The 18,319-nt window shown below is 38.7% G+C and overlaps 7 protein-coding genes across 7 annotated transcripts; 2 read left to right on the top strand and 5 right to left on the bottom strand. All coding sequences in view use genetic code 12, as the record gives it.

Moving 5' to 3' along the window:
* Positions 1-1,045: 1,045 nt before the first annotated feature.
* Positions 1,046-4,762, bottom strand: PICST_53820 (predicted protein; the record flags this gene model as incomplete). Its single annotated transcript, XM_001386989.1, has 5 exons — positions 1,046-1,406; positions 1,431-1,573; positions 1,616-2,278; positions 2,339-2,707; positions 2,747-4,762. Coding segments are annotated over 5 exons (3,552 nt in total), but the record flags the coding sequence as incomplete, so codon positions are not given.
* Positions 4,763-6,867: 2,105 nt separating this feature from the next.
* On the top strand, positions 6,868-8,418 carry PICST_52988 (predicted protein; the record flags this gene model as incomplete). Its single annotated transcript, XM_001386757.1, is given in 2 exon segments — positions 6,868-8,166; positions 8,179-8,418. The coding sequence occupies 2 exon segments, from the start codon at positions 6,868-6,870 to the stop codon at positions 8,416-8,418; spliced, it is 1,539 nt and encodes a 512-aa protein (XP_001386794.2).
* A 108-nt stretch (positions 8,419-8,526) lies between these two features.
* Positions 8,527-9,066, bottom strand: PICST_53664 (predicted protein; the record flags this gene model as incomplete). Its single annotated transcript, XM_001386990.1, has 1 exon — positions 8,527-9,066. One exon carries the CDS (start codon positions 9,064-9,066, stop codon positions 8,527-8,529), a length of 540 nt encoding a protein of 179 aa, XP_001387027.1.
* Positions 9,067-10,298: 1,232 nt separating this feature from the next.
* PICST_53391 (predicted protein) lies at positions 10,299-13,187 on the bottom strand (the record flags this gene model as incomplete). Its single annotated transcript, XM_001386991.1, has 2 exons — positions 10,299-10,655; positions 10,722-13,187. Coding segments are annotated over 2 exons (2,823 nt in total), but the record flags the coding sequence as incomplete, so codon positions are not given.
* Positions 13,188-14,641: 1,454 nt separating this feature from the next.
* PICST_28888 (predicted protein) lies at positions 14,642-15,607 on the top strand (the record flags this gene model as incomplete). The annotated part of the gene is made up of 1 exon (XM_001386758.1): positions 14,642-15,607. The coding sequence occupies one exon, from the start codon at positions 14,642-14,644 to the stop codon at positions 15,605-15,607; it is 966 nt and encodes a 321-aa protein (XP_001386795.2).
* A 165-nt stretch (positions 15,608-15,772) lies between these two features.
* Positions 15,773-17,338, bottom strand: PICST_28889 (predicted protein; the record flags this gene model as incomplete). Its single annotated transcript, XM_001386992.1, has 1 exon — positions 15,773-17,338. The coding sequence occupies one exon, from the start codon at positions 17,336-17,338 to the stop codon at positions 15,773-15,775; it is 1,566 nt and encodes a 521-aa protein (XP_001387029.1).
* A 469-nt stretch (positions 17,339-17,807) lies between these two features.
* PICST_28890 (predicted protein) lies at positions 17,808-18,281 on the bottom strand (the record flags this gene model as incomplete). Its single annotated transcript, XM_001386993.1, has 1 exon — positions 17,808-18,281. One exon carries the CDS (start codon positions 18,279-18,281, stop codon positions 17,808-17,810), a length of 474 nt encoding a protein of 157 aa, XP_001387030.2.
* Positions 18,282-18,319: the final 38 nt, after the last annotated feature.

Below are 18,319 nucleotides of genomic sequence, written 5' to 3' on the forward strand. Positions count from 1 at the left end.
GAGGCGGATGGCGATCTGTGGGAGCAGACATGGCTGGGGTCAAACTTCACTATGTATATGGGGTAGAAATAATGGTTCAAGAAACAGCTGAATACGTCAGAGATAATGGAATACGGTAGAATTGGATATTGAAGACGCAGTGGAAGAGAACTCGTCTAATAGAACTAAAATATGTGAAAATTAGTGATCCTGAAATTAATATGGAATTGAAATAACAAATGAACGGAAATATGAGCCTCTGATTCAATTCAAATTAGAATCTGTTATTCTTGAATATATGGTATATTCTGTCACAGATCTGTTACAGTACTAATGGGTATAGTAGATCAGGTGATTGGTGACGTATGTGAAGATAAGAACTTTTCTCGACTGGTTTCTATATTATTCTAAGAAAACAAGACAAAATTCGGAAAGAAGAAAATCAGTAACTTTTTCTTCTTCCAGGAAGATTTGCTTTCGACTAGAGCCGATTGGTATCAAGGTGAAAAAGTTGTCTGATGTTATGACACCAAAGAAACGTAAACAATACGTGCGGGTGCAAAAAATTGTGCAGGATAAGGTGGTGTGAGTGCATACAGTAATACTATTATTCATCTCTTGATAACTGTGAGCTTAACTATGCGACGACAATACTGAGAGTACAGCAACTACATGAGACGAATGGCTAAGTTTTAGAAAAGGAGGACCTAACATATATTATTATATTGTAGATGGATAGTTACTATTTTGTTTGTCAAAAACTTTTTTTTTGCAAATTCTCACAGTTTCTCCAATATCTGTGAATTGAACTGAGAACATTCTTTCAACACACACACAGTACCCCATGCTACTTTGATTCATATCGTCAATGCTGATCAAAAGGTATTAAATACAATAAAAAGTAGTGTTCCAAATTCCTTAAAGAATGCCCTTATCTTTATGTTCTTATATGCTATATACATCTTCATGAACTCTTCAGTTTTTCTACATTCTTCGCTTATGATTTGGCTGCGAAATTTAAAAATTACTCTTGCCAATACTTAAGATGCTACCTACTCTATTTATTTTAAGCATCTTCCAGGCCGCCGTCTCGAACATGCTGCAAGAGACCAACGGTGATCGAATTCGATCTATAGTAGTTGGGTCTATTGCTATTTTGTTTCTCACTAGTAGCTCTTACAAGTGCCTCCTTGTCGTTATCGAGATGTATAGCCTTGGGGAACGGCGAATATACCGGATCCTTCTTATAGTGATTATTGAACTGGCTGTTAAATATATTCTCTCTCAATCCCATCTTTCTTTTGGACTCACTTGGGATGGCGGCATTGGTACTCTTGGAATGAAACATACTGTTTACCAACGGTGAAGGGACCCGTACCTGACTGTTGTTCAAGTTTGCAATGATCTTTTTGCCGGCACCAGCTTCACTAACAGCGGAAAACCCAGTAAACGACACTCCTGGCTTTCCATTTTGGTTCAGTTCTGAAACAGAGGCATTCGAATAGTCTGGAGTCAAAGTAGAACTGGATCCGTTGCTGGAAACCATAGAATGAGACGCAACAATAGCATGAGTATCAATTGTTGGTGCTGGAACCTTAGCACTTTCTACAGAATCAGTCACACTCATTCTGGGAACATTGGCCATCAAGTCTTCTGGTACATCTTCAAAAACAGGTAAATCAGCCTGAAAAACGATAGGCACATCATACGTTGGGTGATTGTTGGGATCACTACTATGAATCAACCGGGGTAAGTTAGATTCATGAGACTTGGCTCTCTGGTTCAAAGTCAAGAAATTCGGTCTTGAAGGATGTGCGACTTTTGAAGAGAAAGCAAGCGTGAGATTACCCTCCTCATCACTATCATCTTCTTCATCACTAGATGTCGATTTCGAAGAATATGACGAGTACGACGAAGAGGTGGTATACTTGGAGAGAGGCATCGTAGTTGGTGCAATTCCTTCATGGTCGTAATTTCTAGAGTTTCCTGTATTTCCAGAATCCTCCTTCACCAGTTGATTTTTCATCAGCGAACCTAAATCAAAAACTTTGAACTTCTCACTAATGTTATACGTAACATCGTCTGGAGAATGATGGAAAAGGTTTGGATCTGAATGGAACTCCGTTCCACGGCTTTCTCCAAGTTTGAGCTTATTGTTCGTGTATTCTTGATACTTCAAGGTGAGATATTCGTCATTGATACTATCCAATGATGCAAAACTTTCACTCAAAGGTAATGACATTACAGAAGATGGTCTTCTATCATTCTCGATACTGATAGGACCAATCTTCAATTGATTCTCAGTCTTCTTTGGCGGTGGGAAGTTACTGGAAAGAGTTGTGGAAGGAGCAGCAGGAACTGGAATTGGAGCAGCAATGTTAATGTGATGATGGTGATACTTAGAATTCTCATCAGATGCTGAGCTAATGGAATTCTTGGCTGTGCTTGGCTGTGAATGTTTGCTAGAGAACATACTGGAGTTTCTTCTCCGTTTGTCGTCCTGTTCTTGTATACCTTTGAAAGCATCCATCGCCGATTGGTTCGTCAAATATAAATCGCCTCCAACATTTCTCTTAGTTTCAATCTGTGGAGCTTCTATAACTCCAACAGAACCTCTTCTACTCGAAGAAGAACTATGCGAATCAATCATGTCTTGAAGTAAGCTTCTTCCCTCTCTACTAATGCCCGCAATAGAATACGAGGAAGAACGTGCTACAGATGGAGATGGCTGTAATTGCTGAGGGTGAATAGCTGGCTGTGGAGGCACTGAAAGTTGTTGAGATAAATGCGATGGGACATGTGGAACAGAAGTATGGTGATCTGATTGATGTGATATGCCTCTTGTATTGATAATTGCTCCTGAAACTGGAGGTGTACTGACTTGGAAAGATTCAGAAAGAATCATGGAATGGTTGTTGTGTAAATTTGCTGTTAATCTTGTCGAAGAATTGAAATTGGAATTGCTACTGGACGAATCTTCACTGGAGGTACTTCTGGAGTGTTCCATTTGCAAAGCGGCAAACTTGTTTCTGATTTCGCTATCTTTCATACCGCCAGCACGAATAGCAGTTACCAAACTTCTTTTGATTCTGTTACCAAATCCAATGACGGCATTGTCAATCTCTTCTTGCAGAACAATATCTTTTTCTTCAAGTTCGAAGTCTAGTTGAACGTGATCTTCATCATTTACATTGTTCATATGAAGTAAATCATCCAAAGCTACCAAATCATTTTCCAAATCCATTAAAGTAAATGGATGGATTTTGATATCTTTAATTTCGATTCTAGTCGCACAATTTTTATCCAACAATTTAGATAATAAATCCTTGGCCAAGTCGAATTCTTCCTCGGTAACATTAGTAGGAGAATGAAATGCATCTTTGTTTTCCGGGAAGATCAACGGCTGATTTACAATCACTTGGAACAATTCATACTCCGAGTCAGCATTGAAAGGAACTTTTCCGAACAACAAACAGTATAACGTAACACCAAGGGCCCAAATATCAATTTTGTAATCTATCTTGGGTAGAATTTTTGTGATCTTTAAAGTGTCATTCTTAAGGATTTCTAAAGAAGATGCAGAGTTTCTCGAAGATGACAACTCCAGTGTAGAACTGCTAAAGTTCGTTTGACATAATTCTGGAGCGAAAAATGCTGGAGTTCCAGCTGTCTTTGCCAATTCTAATTCATTTACTAGGTACCCTTCATCGTTTTCGTTCAATGAAGAAGCAAACGACACGCCAAAATCACTGATCTTGACAATATTGTCTGAACTAACCAACAAGTTGGCTGGTTTGATATCTCTGTGTACAATTCCTTGTAAATGCAAATATTCTAAACCCAACAACACATCGCGGAAAATTTTACGAGATTGTCTAAAGGTCAAATTTGGCGAAAATATATCAGACAACAAGAAGTCATCTTCGTGATGAGGATGTTTTATATTGTACAAGGGATTACTTCCACAGCAAGGAATCTCATCAGTCCTTGGAGTTACAGCAGCTTCAGATTCGTATCTCTTCCATTTGATTTCTCCCTTTTCAAGGTATTCTAGTACAAGGTAGATTTTATTTGAATTTAAATCATCCAAGACTTCTTTCAATTGGACGATGTGCTTGTGGTTGCATTTCTTCATGATAGCGATTTCACGCTTAATCTTCACTTCATAATCGTTATGGAAAGCATTTGGTTTGGAAGAAGATCTACGCATCATACGCATGGACGCTCTGTCACGTCTGGACTTTCTATTGACGATCTTGATTGCTACAAGCTCATTGTGTATCAAGTCTTTAGCAAGTTTCACCTTCCCATGTTCACCTTTTCCGATTTCTCTTAATATTTCGTATGTGTTCAACACCTTCCTTCTACTTATAGGATCATATTCTAAGAACACTTTCTTCGTTTCCTTGACTGGAGGCGAAGACTTTTTTAATGGAGACTGTGGAAAGCGGTAATGGTTCAACGTGACAGTAGAGACATCAGAGGGAGACTCCTTGGGTGTACATGGAGCTGAAGGAGTCTTTAATATGGGGGGAGATTGGAGCATATCTAATGGATCTCTTCCGGATGATATCGAATTATCTCTGGAACGTGTTATCGATTTGTGGAAGAAGCCCGTGACCTTGCCTAGCAAGTTGTGTCTCAAGTCTTCCTCCCTTTTAGGAGATCCGGTGGGTGAAGAATCGCAGCTGTTCGCATCTGATAACGATACAGTAGGTGTGATAGGGTCGTTCGTTGAGATTGTAGTGGTAGCATTAGACGACTTCGAGATGAGAATGGAGTTGTGATGTGAGGTTGATCCAGAGCCCGAGGTCGCTGTCGAAGTCAGAGCCAGAATGGAGTCAACTTGGGTTGCAGACCCATTTGCATGTCCAGAACAATCTGAGGATGTCATTATAGATGATGTGTACTATGCGAAATGATATATCCTACTGGAAGGCAGTTAAATAGGACAAGTAGTTGGTAGGTATTCCTTAGGAATCAAATGGCATTGGTGGAATGAAACAGTTGGCGGATATGATGAAGTAAGAAGAAGTGTCTATGGCTCAATATGATTAGTTACTTATTGAGATAGCGCTATACTAATGGAAATGATGAACAAGAGGCTGATCAAGATGATGGTAATGAATATGATAGGTTGTAGTTGACAACTGTGATATATATATCTATGTTTTTGAGTTGTTCAAAGCAGATTGTGTGAAGTGGTATGGATCAGTGCAACGAATGATGAAGATGACGAGAAGTGTAGAAGCACTGGGCTTAAATTGACAATGACTGGTATTGCAAAGAACAGCGTATTGTTTCTAATCCAGATACGAGATTCGAGTAGTGAACGAAAAACGAAAATAATATATTTTAGGTTGATGAATTTTATCCAAAGATGATAATAGTGTGTTGTTAAAAAAGACTATCTGTAATTCTCAGAAATAAAATTGAGTGTCACTAAAAAACTCACATACAAATTTCAGTCTCACAAATAATTCACATAGAAATGCTAATAAAATCGGTCAGTTTTCATGTATTTTTCACATAAATTTCCAACAAGCTTGTTGAATATCACAAAATTGCCATATATGAGTCGTAGTGACGTAATCTATTTCTCCGTTTTTTGGTGCTTTACAGATGTTCTCTCCCTAGCCCATTCACAAAGTAGGCCCAGCAAATGTGCAAAAAAATTTATTCACTGTACGTCATGTGATCACAGGCAATTATCGTCGGACCTTAATGAAGCAGGAACTGACTAACTAAATCTTAGGCAGAGAACAATCGCCTAACAATGATGAGGAGAAGAGGGGAACAGCGGCTTCTATGCTCCACCAATCAACACCGAGAATAACCAAGGACTACACCGAGACACTTCAGTCAGCTGCGGAAAGACTCAAGAGCCCTGGCCTGATGATCAGATCAAATCTTCGTCGATTCCCGAGCCAACCTAAGTCTTTCCGCTAATTTATTCTTCGCTTTCTTCTGGCTTCTGCATTTAATCTAGAATAATTAAATCTGTCCAGATCTGCACTGATAAGTCCATCTTTTCTCATTAATTTTCACCCATACTTTCTCCGCTCTCTCTAACTCCTCTATCTATCATATACTCCGAGAACTCGACACTACTCTGTACCAATAAGCTTTCAACGGGAATGTTCACTTCGATTATCTCCCGTTCGAAATGTCTCATCTCTTCTTTTGAGCTCTCGGTGGCTCCTATGGACCAATTTGATATACACTGCTAAATTCTTTCCTCCGACTTGATACAGTACTAAGTTTCGCTTGCCGAGCCACAAGGCTCGAAACACACACATTCTTTCCATCTCACGACGTCATACGCCGTCTCTCCCTGGTCTTCTCCCTAACAACCTTTCTTGTCCTGTTCTCACGTGACAATAAAAAGATATTGGTTCAAATATGTAAATACAGTCCTGATATAGCCAATTTTGCTTCGATATATATCTATTCCTCTTCAAGTAGTACATATATTCTATGTAAATCACGTATTAAGCAGCATTTTACAGGGAACCTTTTATACCCCGAGATCCATTATAAAGCGTAAGATTTCTATAAGACTAAATATGTTACATCATCCGGCATATAATGACAACAAGAGAATATATGCAGTCCGTTGGATCTATTCTTCAAGGATGAAGGAGAAGTCTATTATAGATTACATATGAAACCAATGGAAGTTACGGGGCATACTCAATCTTTAGCAACCCGTACTATGAGATTGTTTTCCAGCTCATTCTGTTTCTATGGACGTGGCCAGCCTGCTTAAAAATGAAAAAATCCTGCATAGGTTCAGTATTTTCCCGTTAAATCACGTGAATATCAACAAAACACATAACACTATCTCTTTCTATGGCTATAGAATCTTTTTGTTTCCCAATCATACTCATGTTGCAGCAGTTTGATCGGATCCGTATCGACAATGAGCTTGCCACTATCAAGTTTATAGGGGCTCTTCCTGCTTGGGGCCCGACAACTACGGCTTTTGGAATAGAATGGGACAGACCCGAAAGAGGCAAGAACAATGGAGAATTGAATGGAATTTCCTATTTCAAGACAGATATTACAGGAGCAGGCTCGTTTATAAAGTCGTCGAATAAGAAAATCGAATTGAACAGACAGACTTTTGTCCAGCAGCTTCTTTCCAATTATGCAGTGGATTCGTATACTGACCAGAGACTCCATTTTGGATCCAAGAGAGTCGAAGAGTATGGCTTAGATAAGCTTAACAAGATCCATGCTAACTTCCTCAACTTGACGTCAGTGACTTTGGATCATAAATTGATATACATGGGCTACGATGATGACGAAAAAGATATTGTTGATATCTTTTCTAAACTTGCAAACTTGGCATATTTGGATCTCGGCTTTAATTTGATCAATGATTTATCGATTGTTTGGGGTATTATAGACAGAATACCGCTGCTAACGAAGCTTATTCTCAACGGAAATCGTTTCTTTGATCTTTCTAAATCGGTAATTATTCCACATAACTTACAGAGTCTACATCTTTCGTCTACAAATATCAATGCTTCTCAAATTGCTGAAGGTGTAACAGCTAAATTTCCAAATCTCCAAGAGCTTTATTTGTCTGGGAACAATTACCAGGACGAAGATGTAGCAAATTTATGTCTTGAAGATACCTACTTGGATGTCTTGGACTTGTCACTCAATGCTATCAGTGTTATTCCAACGAATTTGAAGCATATACGAAGCTTAATACTCTCAGACAATCTTATAAGAGCTATTTCTCCAGATTGCAAAATGGAGGAACTCAAATCGATTGACTTAAGACGAAATCAAATTCAGTCTTTAGATTTTATTGACACGCTTTACTTGAACCTTCCTCGCATCTCTGAGTTGAGGATCAACAATAATCCCGTATTCGAGAAAATGGGTGTAGAAGAAATGACTATACAGTTGATAGCAAGATTTGAATGTGACGATCACAAGAGAAGTTCCACCAAGTTATTCAAATTAAACGGAAGTTTACTTAATGAAGATGAGATCAGCAATGCTGAATTATACTTTATCTCGAAAGTGAAACAAAATGAAGTAAGTTTCAAGAACGAGAAAAGGTGGAAGAAACTTGTAGCCAAACATGACATTGCAGAACATTTCACTGATTCTCCAAAAAGCAAAAGAACTACACTTCTGATGATAGGCACTCTGCGACTATTACTTCAAGTGCAAGTAGAGGACAAGATTATTATTTCGAGATATTTCCTAAATACTTTTACTGTGTTGCGATTGAAGGGTTTGATATCAAAGCAATTGAATAATATCTCAGTCCGAAAATTGCGACTTCACTACTATGTAAACGAATTTGATAAAGATTCAACGTTGAAGGTCAAGTTCGACATCGACGACGACATTTCCATTCTCGATAATTTTGGTTTTCATGAAAACCAGACCATTTACACTACCATAGAGCCATAGCATATTACCATAGCATATAGCCGAAAGACTGTACATATATTATTGCTAGACCTACTAGCTATATAGAGATGACTTAGAATAATGAAGACTTGACATTAAACTATCTAATCACTCAGAAAGAGTCCATAAACCGTCACCCAAGTAATGCAAAAGCTCAATACCAATACCCTTGTTCTTGGATTTGATTTCATCAGTGCTCATCACCAATTTGCCTACAGCCAAAGCGTTTTCCTTACCTTCAGCATAGATGGTTACTATGGTATCGACTTCTAAATTCTCTTCAGGCAATTTGGCACCAGCACTAGTCAAACCGGGACACATGATATTGGCACCAGACAATACAAACTTGATGGCTCCACGGTCGACTTGGACTCTTGGGAAGCATTGAGGGTATTTATGAACAATCTTGAGAGTAGGGATCAAGTCGTCGAAGTGCTGGAACAAAACTACTTCGTTTTCAACAGAGTACAATTGGATTTTATCTTCACACTTGATCAAGATGGCTTGGGATTTCTTCGGTATGATGTTGTCTATGACAGGTTCCAAGTCTTCGAACTGGTCTACAAACTTGGTCTTCAAGCCTCTCTGGGCTGAAGACTTGATGTTGGAGCGAGAATGAACGTCTTCTTTAGTAAACTTCTTGAACATTTGAAAACGTTAGGGAAGCTGATATACGATAAAGAAAGATGCAGAAATAAATCAATAAGAACCACTTATTTAGTCTAATGAGTATTAATATTGTCTTTAACTTGTTTTGAAGATCTGAAATTTTTTCAGACTGCGACTCTCTCTCACATAGTTAAGAGAAGCATATTAGAAGTGCAATGAACAAGAAACATACAGAATAAAGATTTGACAGACTAGAGAAAGACACTTATGCATACCAGGACACAGTGAGTGCAATAGATACGGCAGATGTAATAGATGCAATATTCAAAGAATAGGCAAAGTTATACAAAGAATAGAGATTTTATATGAACATTGCCTCGAATCTATCAGACATCATTACTTGAAAAATTACAACTTACTCTACATTGTCAGGATTTGTAATTACAATTCCACCATCCAGCTTTCACCTTGGTGTAATCGCACTCAAAAAAAATCCTCATGGTTTACACCAATCTCTATGGCCCCTTACAAACTTAGTTATAATCTAATACAGCTTGAGGATGTATCCAGCTCAATATCCCTTCACATACAGATGGGACAGAGCGAGGCATGAGGCACCGCAAACAGTTCAGATCCAATCTCTACTTCAATGTCAATGAACTCACTGAGTCGTTGACGTAGCAATATTGAACACAAACTTGCACATCACCAATCTCCATAAAACTATAGACCTTCAAGGAAGTGCCAATACTTTTACATGGACTGGTATTCAATTTTTACATTTTTCAAATGATAGTTCTCCAAAAATTCCCTTAGCATTCATAGCACAAGGCTAGATCACTAAGAAGCTGTCAGGTTATAGTTTTCAACCAGCAAAAACATGATCTCGGACGAATCCTCACTGATACACGTAATGCCCCTGCATAAAGATGGAGAACAAGTTCACGAAATGAAAATGGTGAACCATTTTGAAGGAAGTCTCGATGCTTAAATACTGTTGATGACTGTGTCCGGGTAACTTTTATTCGAGCGCTACCAAATCTATTTTTCATTCCTTTAGTGATTTGATTATCAATGATTTTAGGTATTATATATTCATAAATAGGTGTTCATCAGAGATTTACATCTAGTCATTATTGTAATGCTATAAAGTCCGAATCAAGATAATTCTGGAATGTTTCAGGCTCGCTGGGTGTAGCAGTCTTGCTTTGTTTGGATTTTGCAGCCATTTCATGAGCTCTTTTCTGTAGTCCAATTAAAACTTGCAGCCGTTTGCTGTGGCCAATCTTACCATAGAAAGCGTATTCCCGATTGGCTCCGTCAACATGAACACTCGATGAGGGATCATAATAAAATACCTTGTCCATAGGATCTATGGCTGTGAAATACGAGGTATGAAGTTCCATAAGCTCATCGTTGTTCAAGAATCCTTCATGTTCATCGAAGTCATTCTTGAATACTTCATCTTTAAAATCTATTCTTGTGGGCTCCACAAATGATTTAGTTGTATTCATATCATCTATCATTGCCAATTGTTCGTCTAACCCATCATCAAAAATCTCACTGTCATCATCGTGTTCTATTTCTCTTCTATCTTCTTGGACTGTTACCTCTTTTTCAGTAATATTCTCCTGCAGTATTTCATCTGTTGGATTTTCATTCTTAGACGCTGAAGTCTCATAGAAGCCTGTGACTGTATATTCCGGAAGAAGTATGTCGTCTTCGTCGAGACAAATAGTTTCATTTGCTGAGTCAGGACGTATAATTTTGCTTTTCTGCTTCTTCAATTGGTCTATGATGCTGGGAGGACGTATTGTCGGCTTTCGAATTCCCAAACTTTTCTTGTGTTTCTTTTTTGCAATGCGTGCCTCTTCTAGTACAATCAGCTTTCTTTTTGGTGGAGAATTTTCAGGAGGAGTAGGAAGGTTACTTTCATGACTGAAGTTAGAATTAATGCCCCTCTCTTCGCTCGCTGAATGGTGTTGGTCAAGTGTACGATCTGAAATATTAGAACCAGATTGGCAATCTCTTTCAAGTAATTGTTCATCTGTGGTGGATTGTTTATGCGCAATCACTTCACTTCTTGGTATAGGTATTGAACCGAGTGGAATTTCTTCGTCACTATCGGAATCTACTATTCTATCTAACACATCCCTTACTTTTTCTTCCTTCTTTTCTTCTTCCAAGGACTTACTAGATCCAACTGCCCTTACCATGCTGGTTACACTTCTGAAACCAATCTCTACATTATCAGGCATGAAAAACTGCTTGGCTCGTTTTTCTTTTGTTTTGCCTTTTTTGCTTGCTGCTGCTTTCTTCTTTTTCAGTTTACCTCCCATCATATACTGAGTAGCAATTCTGATGATTTCATCTTCATCATCTACCACCTGTAGCTCATGGTTTTCTTCAGGGATTTCTATGAACCTCATTTCCACCTTTGGTTCCCAGTCTTTAGGAATCATTCTATTCTGTTCTTTTAAATCGATAAGTTGTCCCTTCATGATATGTTGCTGAATATACTCGTAACCGTTCATAGCTTTGTCAAATTTGGATTCTTCGTTACTAGAAAAAAGGAGAACTACTTTACCATCACGTTTACGTCCAGTTCTTCCCATCCTTTGAATATTTTTTATAGGTGAGCTAGTAGAGTCATAGCAGATGATCAAATCAACTTCTCCAATATCCAAGCCTTCTTCACCAATAGAAGTTGCCACCAAAATGTTATACGTTCCTTGTTTAAAATTCTTAATGATTTCTTTCTGAAGTTTCTGATTCATACCGTTAATTTGAGCATTTTCAGAGCTCGACTTTGAATCATCTTGTTGTTTCTTGCCAACTCTTTTACCTTTACTTTTTTTGCCAAAATTTGACTCGTCAAATTTGTCTCTTTCTTTGGCTTGTCCAATAAATATGTGTGGTTTCAAATTCTTGCCTACCTTCTCGATAAACCGAACAATCTCAAGAGCAGATTCTCTGAATTCTGTAAAGATAATTACTTTCGAGTCAGTGGCGTTGTTAATAGTGAAGAACTCATCTAACTCTTCCATCATGGCTTCTATTTTAGGATGACTGAAGACTTTAGGATCGTCTATCATTGTCCTTATTCTTTTCATTAATTGTTTGATTGGCTCACTGAAGTAGAAATCGGCGTTTAACTTGTTCGATGATTTCTTCTTGCTATGCTTAGCCATAAACTCTGTATACTTCTCATTGAAGTAACTGAAGAAAGAACGTAATCCATATACATTTAGTCTTCGGAAGCATTGTCCGACAACTCCCAACAATTGCAATGTAAAGAAATTGGACCACTTTGTGCCCTCAGGAATTGTGGGATTAGCTACGATTTTACGTGAAGCATCCATACATTGGAAGAAGTTGATTCTCAGAGGGTCTGTAATTTCTAGTATTCCTTTCCCATTTGCTACTTTTAATACTGGAGCAATTGCAGTACATAGTAAATCAATACATTCCTTGATCTCATCAGATTGATATATGTTTCGTCGGATGATACGTTTCCTCTTCATATACTTGATGATATCAATACTTTCTTCAGAACGTACCTCCACCTTAGATATGTTCAAGTTGTCGATGATTTCTTGGACTCCATCTACATCTGAAGCTGGAGTAGCCGTCAATGCTAAAATTCTATAGGAGTTGGTAAATCTATCCATGAACTTGACAATATTGTTGTAGGCATAGTTCCCTTTTGCACGATGAGCTTCATCGATAACTAGAAGTGCTATTGTCTTGGGATCCACTAAACCAGAGGCCAAATCGTTTTCAACAACTTGTGGTGTTGTGAAAAAGACCTGCTTTTCATCCCAAATCTCGCCTCTATTCTTTCTCGTTTTATCTAGAAGAATAGCTACTTTGGAGCTAGGAATACCCGTGATAGAACAGCAAGCTTTGATTTGCTGTGCAACCAAAGGCTTTGTGGGTGCCACAAAAATCATCTTTGATTCCGGAAACCACCGGAGAAAGTTCAACATAACCGTGGATGCAATAAAAGTCTTTCCCAAACCAGTTGGAAGAGCCACAAGAAGATTATGGTAAAAGGCTCTTTGCACAATGTTGAATTGATAATCTCGAACTTCGAAGTTTGAGGGATAGACATATTTATCCAAGTTACCGTAGTCAATCTTGTGATGAGTTGGACCGAGTATTCGTTTAGGAACGGGAATTTCTTCAAGAAGACGATTATTAGGAACTACAAGACGAGTATTGGTACTATTGGTGCTATCGGTAGCGATTTCATTTGTCACATTGCTTGTCTGGTTTGAAGAGTCTTGGAGCAATTCGATGAAATCATCGTCATCATCAAAGACATTATCATCGCTGTCTATAGGCATCTCTCAGACATACGAAGTAGTCGAATCGAGCTGTAACGAATGTATCTTCAATTCCTAATATATGAATGAGAAGATCAAATGGGAAGTTTTGAACAGGGAATATAAAGCTTATTATGATGAAGTTTTGAGAGATGCCAACTCTGCAATAAGACAAGTAGAACTTTTTGCCTTGAAGATGTTTTCTTAATAGATAGTTTAATACCAAATCGTTCCAACGGTAGTTAGTAAGAAGCTAATAGTGAAAATTATATGGCTGAGAAACTTAGCGCGCATCACCAAAACAACGCGCTTACACTTCTCTCACTATTTAGCGATCTCCATAGTTAAGGATTTTTACAGTGTGTGCGGCTCTTCTCTAAATGCATCAATAAATACAAAGACAAAATTCATTAATCCTAAAACTGAAACTTCCGAAGGCATCTACTAAATTCATACAACTTATCCAATCTACATCTCCAACCTGAATCCTCATACCTGATTACATAATGCCAACTACAGAACCATCGGACCCATACAAGTTGCTTAGTCAGTCTATCAAACGATTATCAACCCCCCTAGAACAACTACTTAACACTCATGACGAATTTGTCTTACAAAACTTGAGCATAATCAACAACCTCAAGACTGTACCCAGCTTCGCCACAGCTATAGAGAATGGTGTCAATAAAGAGCAACAGCTAGATCGTACTCGTTAACCTGCTCTTTCGTGGACTCTTAGTAATTTCTTCAATCCATGCTGGTCTCGTGATTCAGCTTTAGTAAAGTTTGTCACACAAGCACTTTCAGCTTAGTATCGTCTGCGTTGATTTGACTCAACAATATCAAACAGGAAATCCCTCCATGGCAGTTATTACGAATCATACCATAAGCGGATCGGAACTTTAGTAAAGACCCGTCGACTAGGTTTTAGGGTTAGGAAACGGAGTTTATTCTAAACGGTTGGTACGGTGTTATCCCTCATTGGGAAACTAGCAACGGTATTTAGCCTAATAGAGATAAACACCGGAATCTCACCAACTCCAAATTCAACTATGTTTTTCCTCTTCGAAACGGGTACACTATCTTGATGACACTAACAATGCTTTATTATAGTATACATTTTCTCGGATATAACTGGAAGATAAGACGCATTGTTCAAGCTGTGATTGCAATTCCCGCAATATAAATACATGTACATTTGCTCCTAATTGAGCCTTAGATCATTCTTCCATCACTCAACACAATCTTCTAGATAACCAACAACTTATCTTTCGTCAAACTTAACTATGTCTACTCAAAACAAGGTCTTATTAGTCGGTGCTACTGGTTACATTGGACATCAGGCTGCTTTAGCTCTTCGTCGTAACAATTACTTGGTCTATGGACTTGCCAGGTCCGAAGCCAAAGCCGTTTTCTTGGCTAAAGATGAGTTGATTCCAATTATTGGAACTGGCGAAAAGCCAGATTACCTTGATGAAATTGTCACTCACGAAATCCACACCGTGATTGACTTCACTGGAACTCCCACTTCTACTGCTGACATCCTTGAGAAGTTGCAATCCATTGTCACGGAAAAGAAATTCAAGGTCAATTTCATTTACATCAGTGGTATCTGGGTTCACGGTGACTCGTCCGAGAAAGTTACTGAAGCGGACAAGCCTGTAATTGAAAAGGTTGGATCCTTGGTCAAGTACAGAGTTGCTTTGGAAGAGAAGATTCTTTCTTTAAAAGATATCATTCCAAGTATCATCATCAGACCAGGAATCTTGTTTGGAGGCAAGGCAGACATTTGGGGCGTCATGTTTGGCCAAGTCTTAGGTTCTGTCTTAGCAGGTGATTCTACTGTTACCATTCCTCTCAGAGAAGAATTGACGAGTGGCTTTATCCACAACGAGGACTTAGCCCAACTCATCTTCCTCGCTGTTGAGAAGTTTGATTCTGCTAACTCTGCAGTAATCAAGTCTCCAATTTTTGATGTTATCAGTGAAACAGTTAATGTCCCATCTATTATTGTAGCCGGAGCTGATGAGTTGGGTTTTAAAGGCACGATAAACTTTACTGGTCACCCAACATTCGAGGAAAATCCCCTCCTTGAACTGTTTGACACCAATGTTCGCTGTAGCAATGAACTTGCGAAGAAGACTTTCGGTTGGGAGCCAAAAATTCACTTGGCTGAAAACTTGGCTCTTTTGGTTCGCACCTGGGTTGTTCACCAAAACGAGGACTTCTACACCACTCTCTCTAAGAAGTAAGCCTTTCTTTATAAAACTGTGTATGTTCTGGCGGTGCGGTAACCGATAATATATAGTTGAATAAGATGATACTGATATCCGTTCAGGATTTCAGATTTGATTCCATCAGTTTTAATGCTATTCATTATAGAGTATCTAATATACAAAGTTTCTATAGGTATGCCCTTAGTTTTGTAAACCGAAATTGTCACCCAACAAACCATCAAGGTCGAATTCCTTGGCCCATGCGGTAACAACAGTGGTCTGTTCAACCTTGGGAGGTTCTTTTTCTCCTCTCAATGAACTCTTTGGGCCGTCAATATTAGCAGCATCAGCAGCTTCACTGGCACTCTTCGAAGCCTTTGGCAAGGTCCAACCAATGATTCTACCATCTCTCCAATCGTTAAGAACAGCCATACCAGCGGACTCCAAGTTAGGAATACCACCCTTGCCTAATCTTCCTCTGGATCTAGCCACGTGAATCAAAAATTGCTTCGTGAACTCATTCAAATCCGCAGAGGGTAAAGCGGGCAACTGGTAATAATTTTTTAAGCCTTCAGCCATTTCATTGTCTTTGGAAAGCTTCTTAAGAAGCATCTGAATGGCTGGAACTGGGTCTATTATTTGCTTTGGTGGAATGGCAGATAGCAATGCTAATTTAGCTTCTTGCTGACTCTTGGACAACTTCTTGGAGTTAGCTACTTCGTCAGGGAAAACTATACCGGGGGAGTCCAAGATCTTCAACTTGTTGTCGATCTTGACTTGTCTCATAGAGGTAGTAACACCTGCCTGGTTACCAACTGGACATGCCTTGGAGTTGTTGCCATGCCTGTTAGTTAATGCATTAATAATGGAAGACTTACCAACGTTAGGATATCCAATAACACCTACAACTATGGATCTCTTCAAGTTAGACTTGGCTGCATAGCTCTTTAATGCTTGCAAAAGGGAGTTGGCTGTCATAGTAGAAGTCAAGTTCTTATTGAAGGTTGTAGAGTTAGAAGCTCCTGGAGATGCTTTGACTGGAACTGTTGGAAAAGAAGACTTAAGGAAGTTCAACCACTGGTTCAAAGCTTCCGTTGGAATTAAATCAACCTTGTTCAATACAAGAATCAATCTCTTACCTGGGTTCTGTAAGACGGCTTGTTCAACCTTCTTGGAACGAGTAGCTTCTGGATCTCTGGCATCCAAGACATATAAGATGACATCTGAGGCTTCTACGACAGTTTTGAAGATCTTGTCAAAGGCCTTACGAGATTTTTCCACCTCAGAGTTGTCTTCGTCATCTTCGTCTTGTTCGATTTCAATTTCGTATTCTTCATCATCGTCTTCATCCATACCATTATCGTCTTCAACATCATCTTCTCCATCATAAGCCTTAGCAGCGCTTTGAGCAGACTCCAAAAGTGCAGCCAACCCTCCTTCTTCCCCTTCGTCTTCGTCTTGGTCCATCTCGTCATCATCTACAATTTCTCCTCTGGCAAGGGCAGCCTCTCTTTCCATCTGTCTCTGCAACTTCAAGGCTTCTCTCTTTTCCTTTTCTATTCTTCTGTTGTCTTCCAATTCGCTGATAATCTTGTCCTTGTAAGGGAAAGAGGCTGGAATTCCTGGATCCTTCTTGTTTCTAGATTTCCAGGTGACGTCCTTCTTAGCATGCTTTCTGTTTTTTCTCTGTTGAGCAGCAGCCTTCTTCTTGATCCCTTCTCTCATACGAGTCGAGACTCTTTTAGATGTTGGCTTCTTCACTCTCATACTGACTTGCTGTTTAAAAGTGGCTGATTTCAAATAGAAGGGTGGTTCTGGTTAAATGTAGAAAGTGAAAAAATTATAGAAACGACTAAATTTTTTGAAGGTCTGCACACAAGCCGATGAGTTGGTTAACTATGGAGTGCACAACTGGGAACAGGATTAACTACCGAGTATTAAATACGAAGCATTAGCAATCGTGTTGGAAGCTTACTTGGAAGTTTCAACAACTGACTTAAGCTCAATAGATATATAATGTTACAAATAATTTCGAAAGTCAAAATCCCCAGATTTTTTTTTTGAAAGTGTGTATTTTTTCCAATTTCTACAATGCCTACATAAACCAATAGTATTCCAAGATTGTTATATCTCTTCATTGACTAACATATAAACAATTAAAATAGGCATGAAAATATCAAAATGTAAGGAAAGTATCAAAAGCATTATATTAGGTATAGATAGGATTGAAATTATTTCACATTTTGTAGTACCCATGAGCTCCTAAATCTTTAGTGTAGTTCTTAATTGTAGATGGCTTCTGGTAACCAACATGCTCAGTTTCAGGCTCCCCTTCTTCTTCTTCAGAAGGACAATCCCCTTCAAAACAGTTCCCTTGTTCTGTGTCTTTATCACCATTGATGACTTTGGATACTATGCCAGGTTTTGGTGGTAATACCACTGAAGCGAGCTCATCGCTCTTTTCTTCTTGAGGATGTTCTGGGGTGTAGTTTTCGAGTTCTTTTGAAAGGAGACGATCTATAAGCTTTTGCTTGACGATTGTCTTGACGTTGTTCTTTACTTCAGACAGCTTGTGGATTACATATGCTCCAGCGTCTTTTATATCTTTTCCTGTGATCTGAATTTCAAACAGCTTGGTTTCTGGTAAGGGAAGGGCGCTTGTCAAATGAATATGGGCAGCGATAAGCAAGAGCAATAGAGATGGCTTCATAACTAAAGATAGTGTAAGCTTAGGGTTTAATAGAATAT

The sequence above is a fragment of the Scheffersomyces stipitis genome, chromosome 1 (genome assembly GCF_000209165.1).
Source record: "Scheffersomyces stipitis CBS 6054 chromosome 1, whole genome shotgun sequence".
Classification (NCBI taxonomy): Eukaryota; Fungi; Ascomycota; class Pichiomycetes; order Serinales; family Debaryomycetaceae; genus Scheffersomyces; species Scheffersomyces stipitis.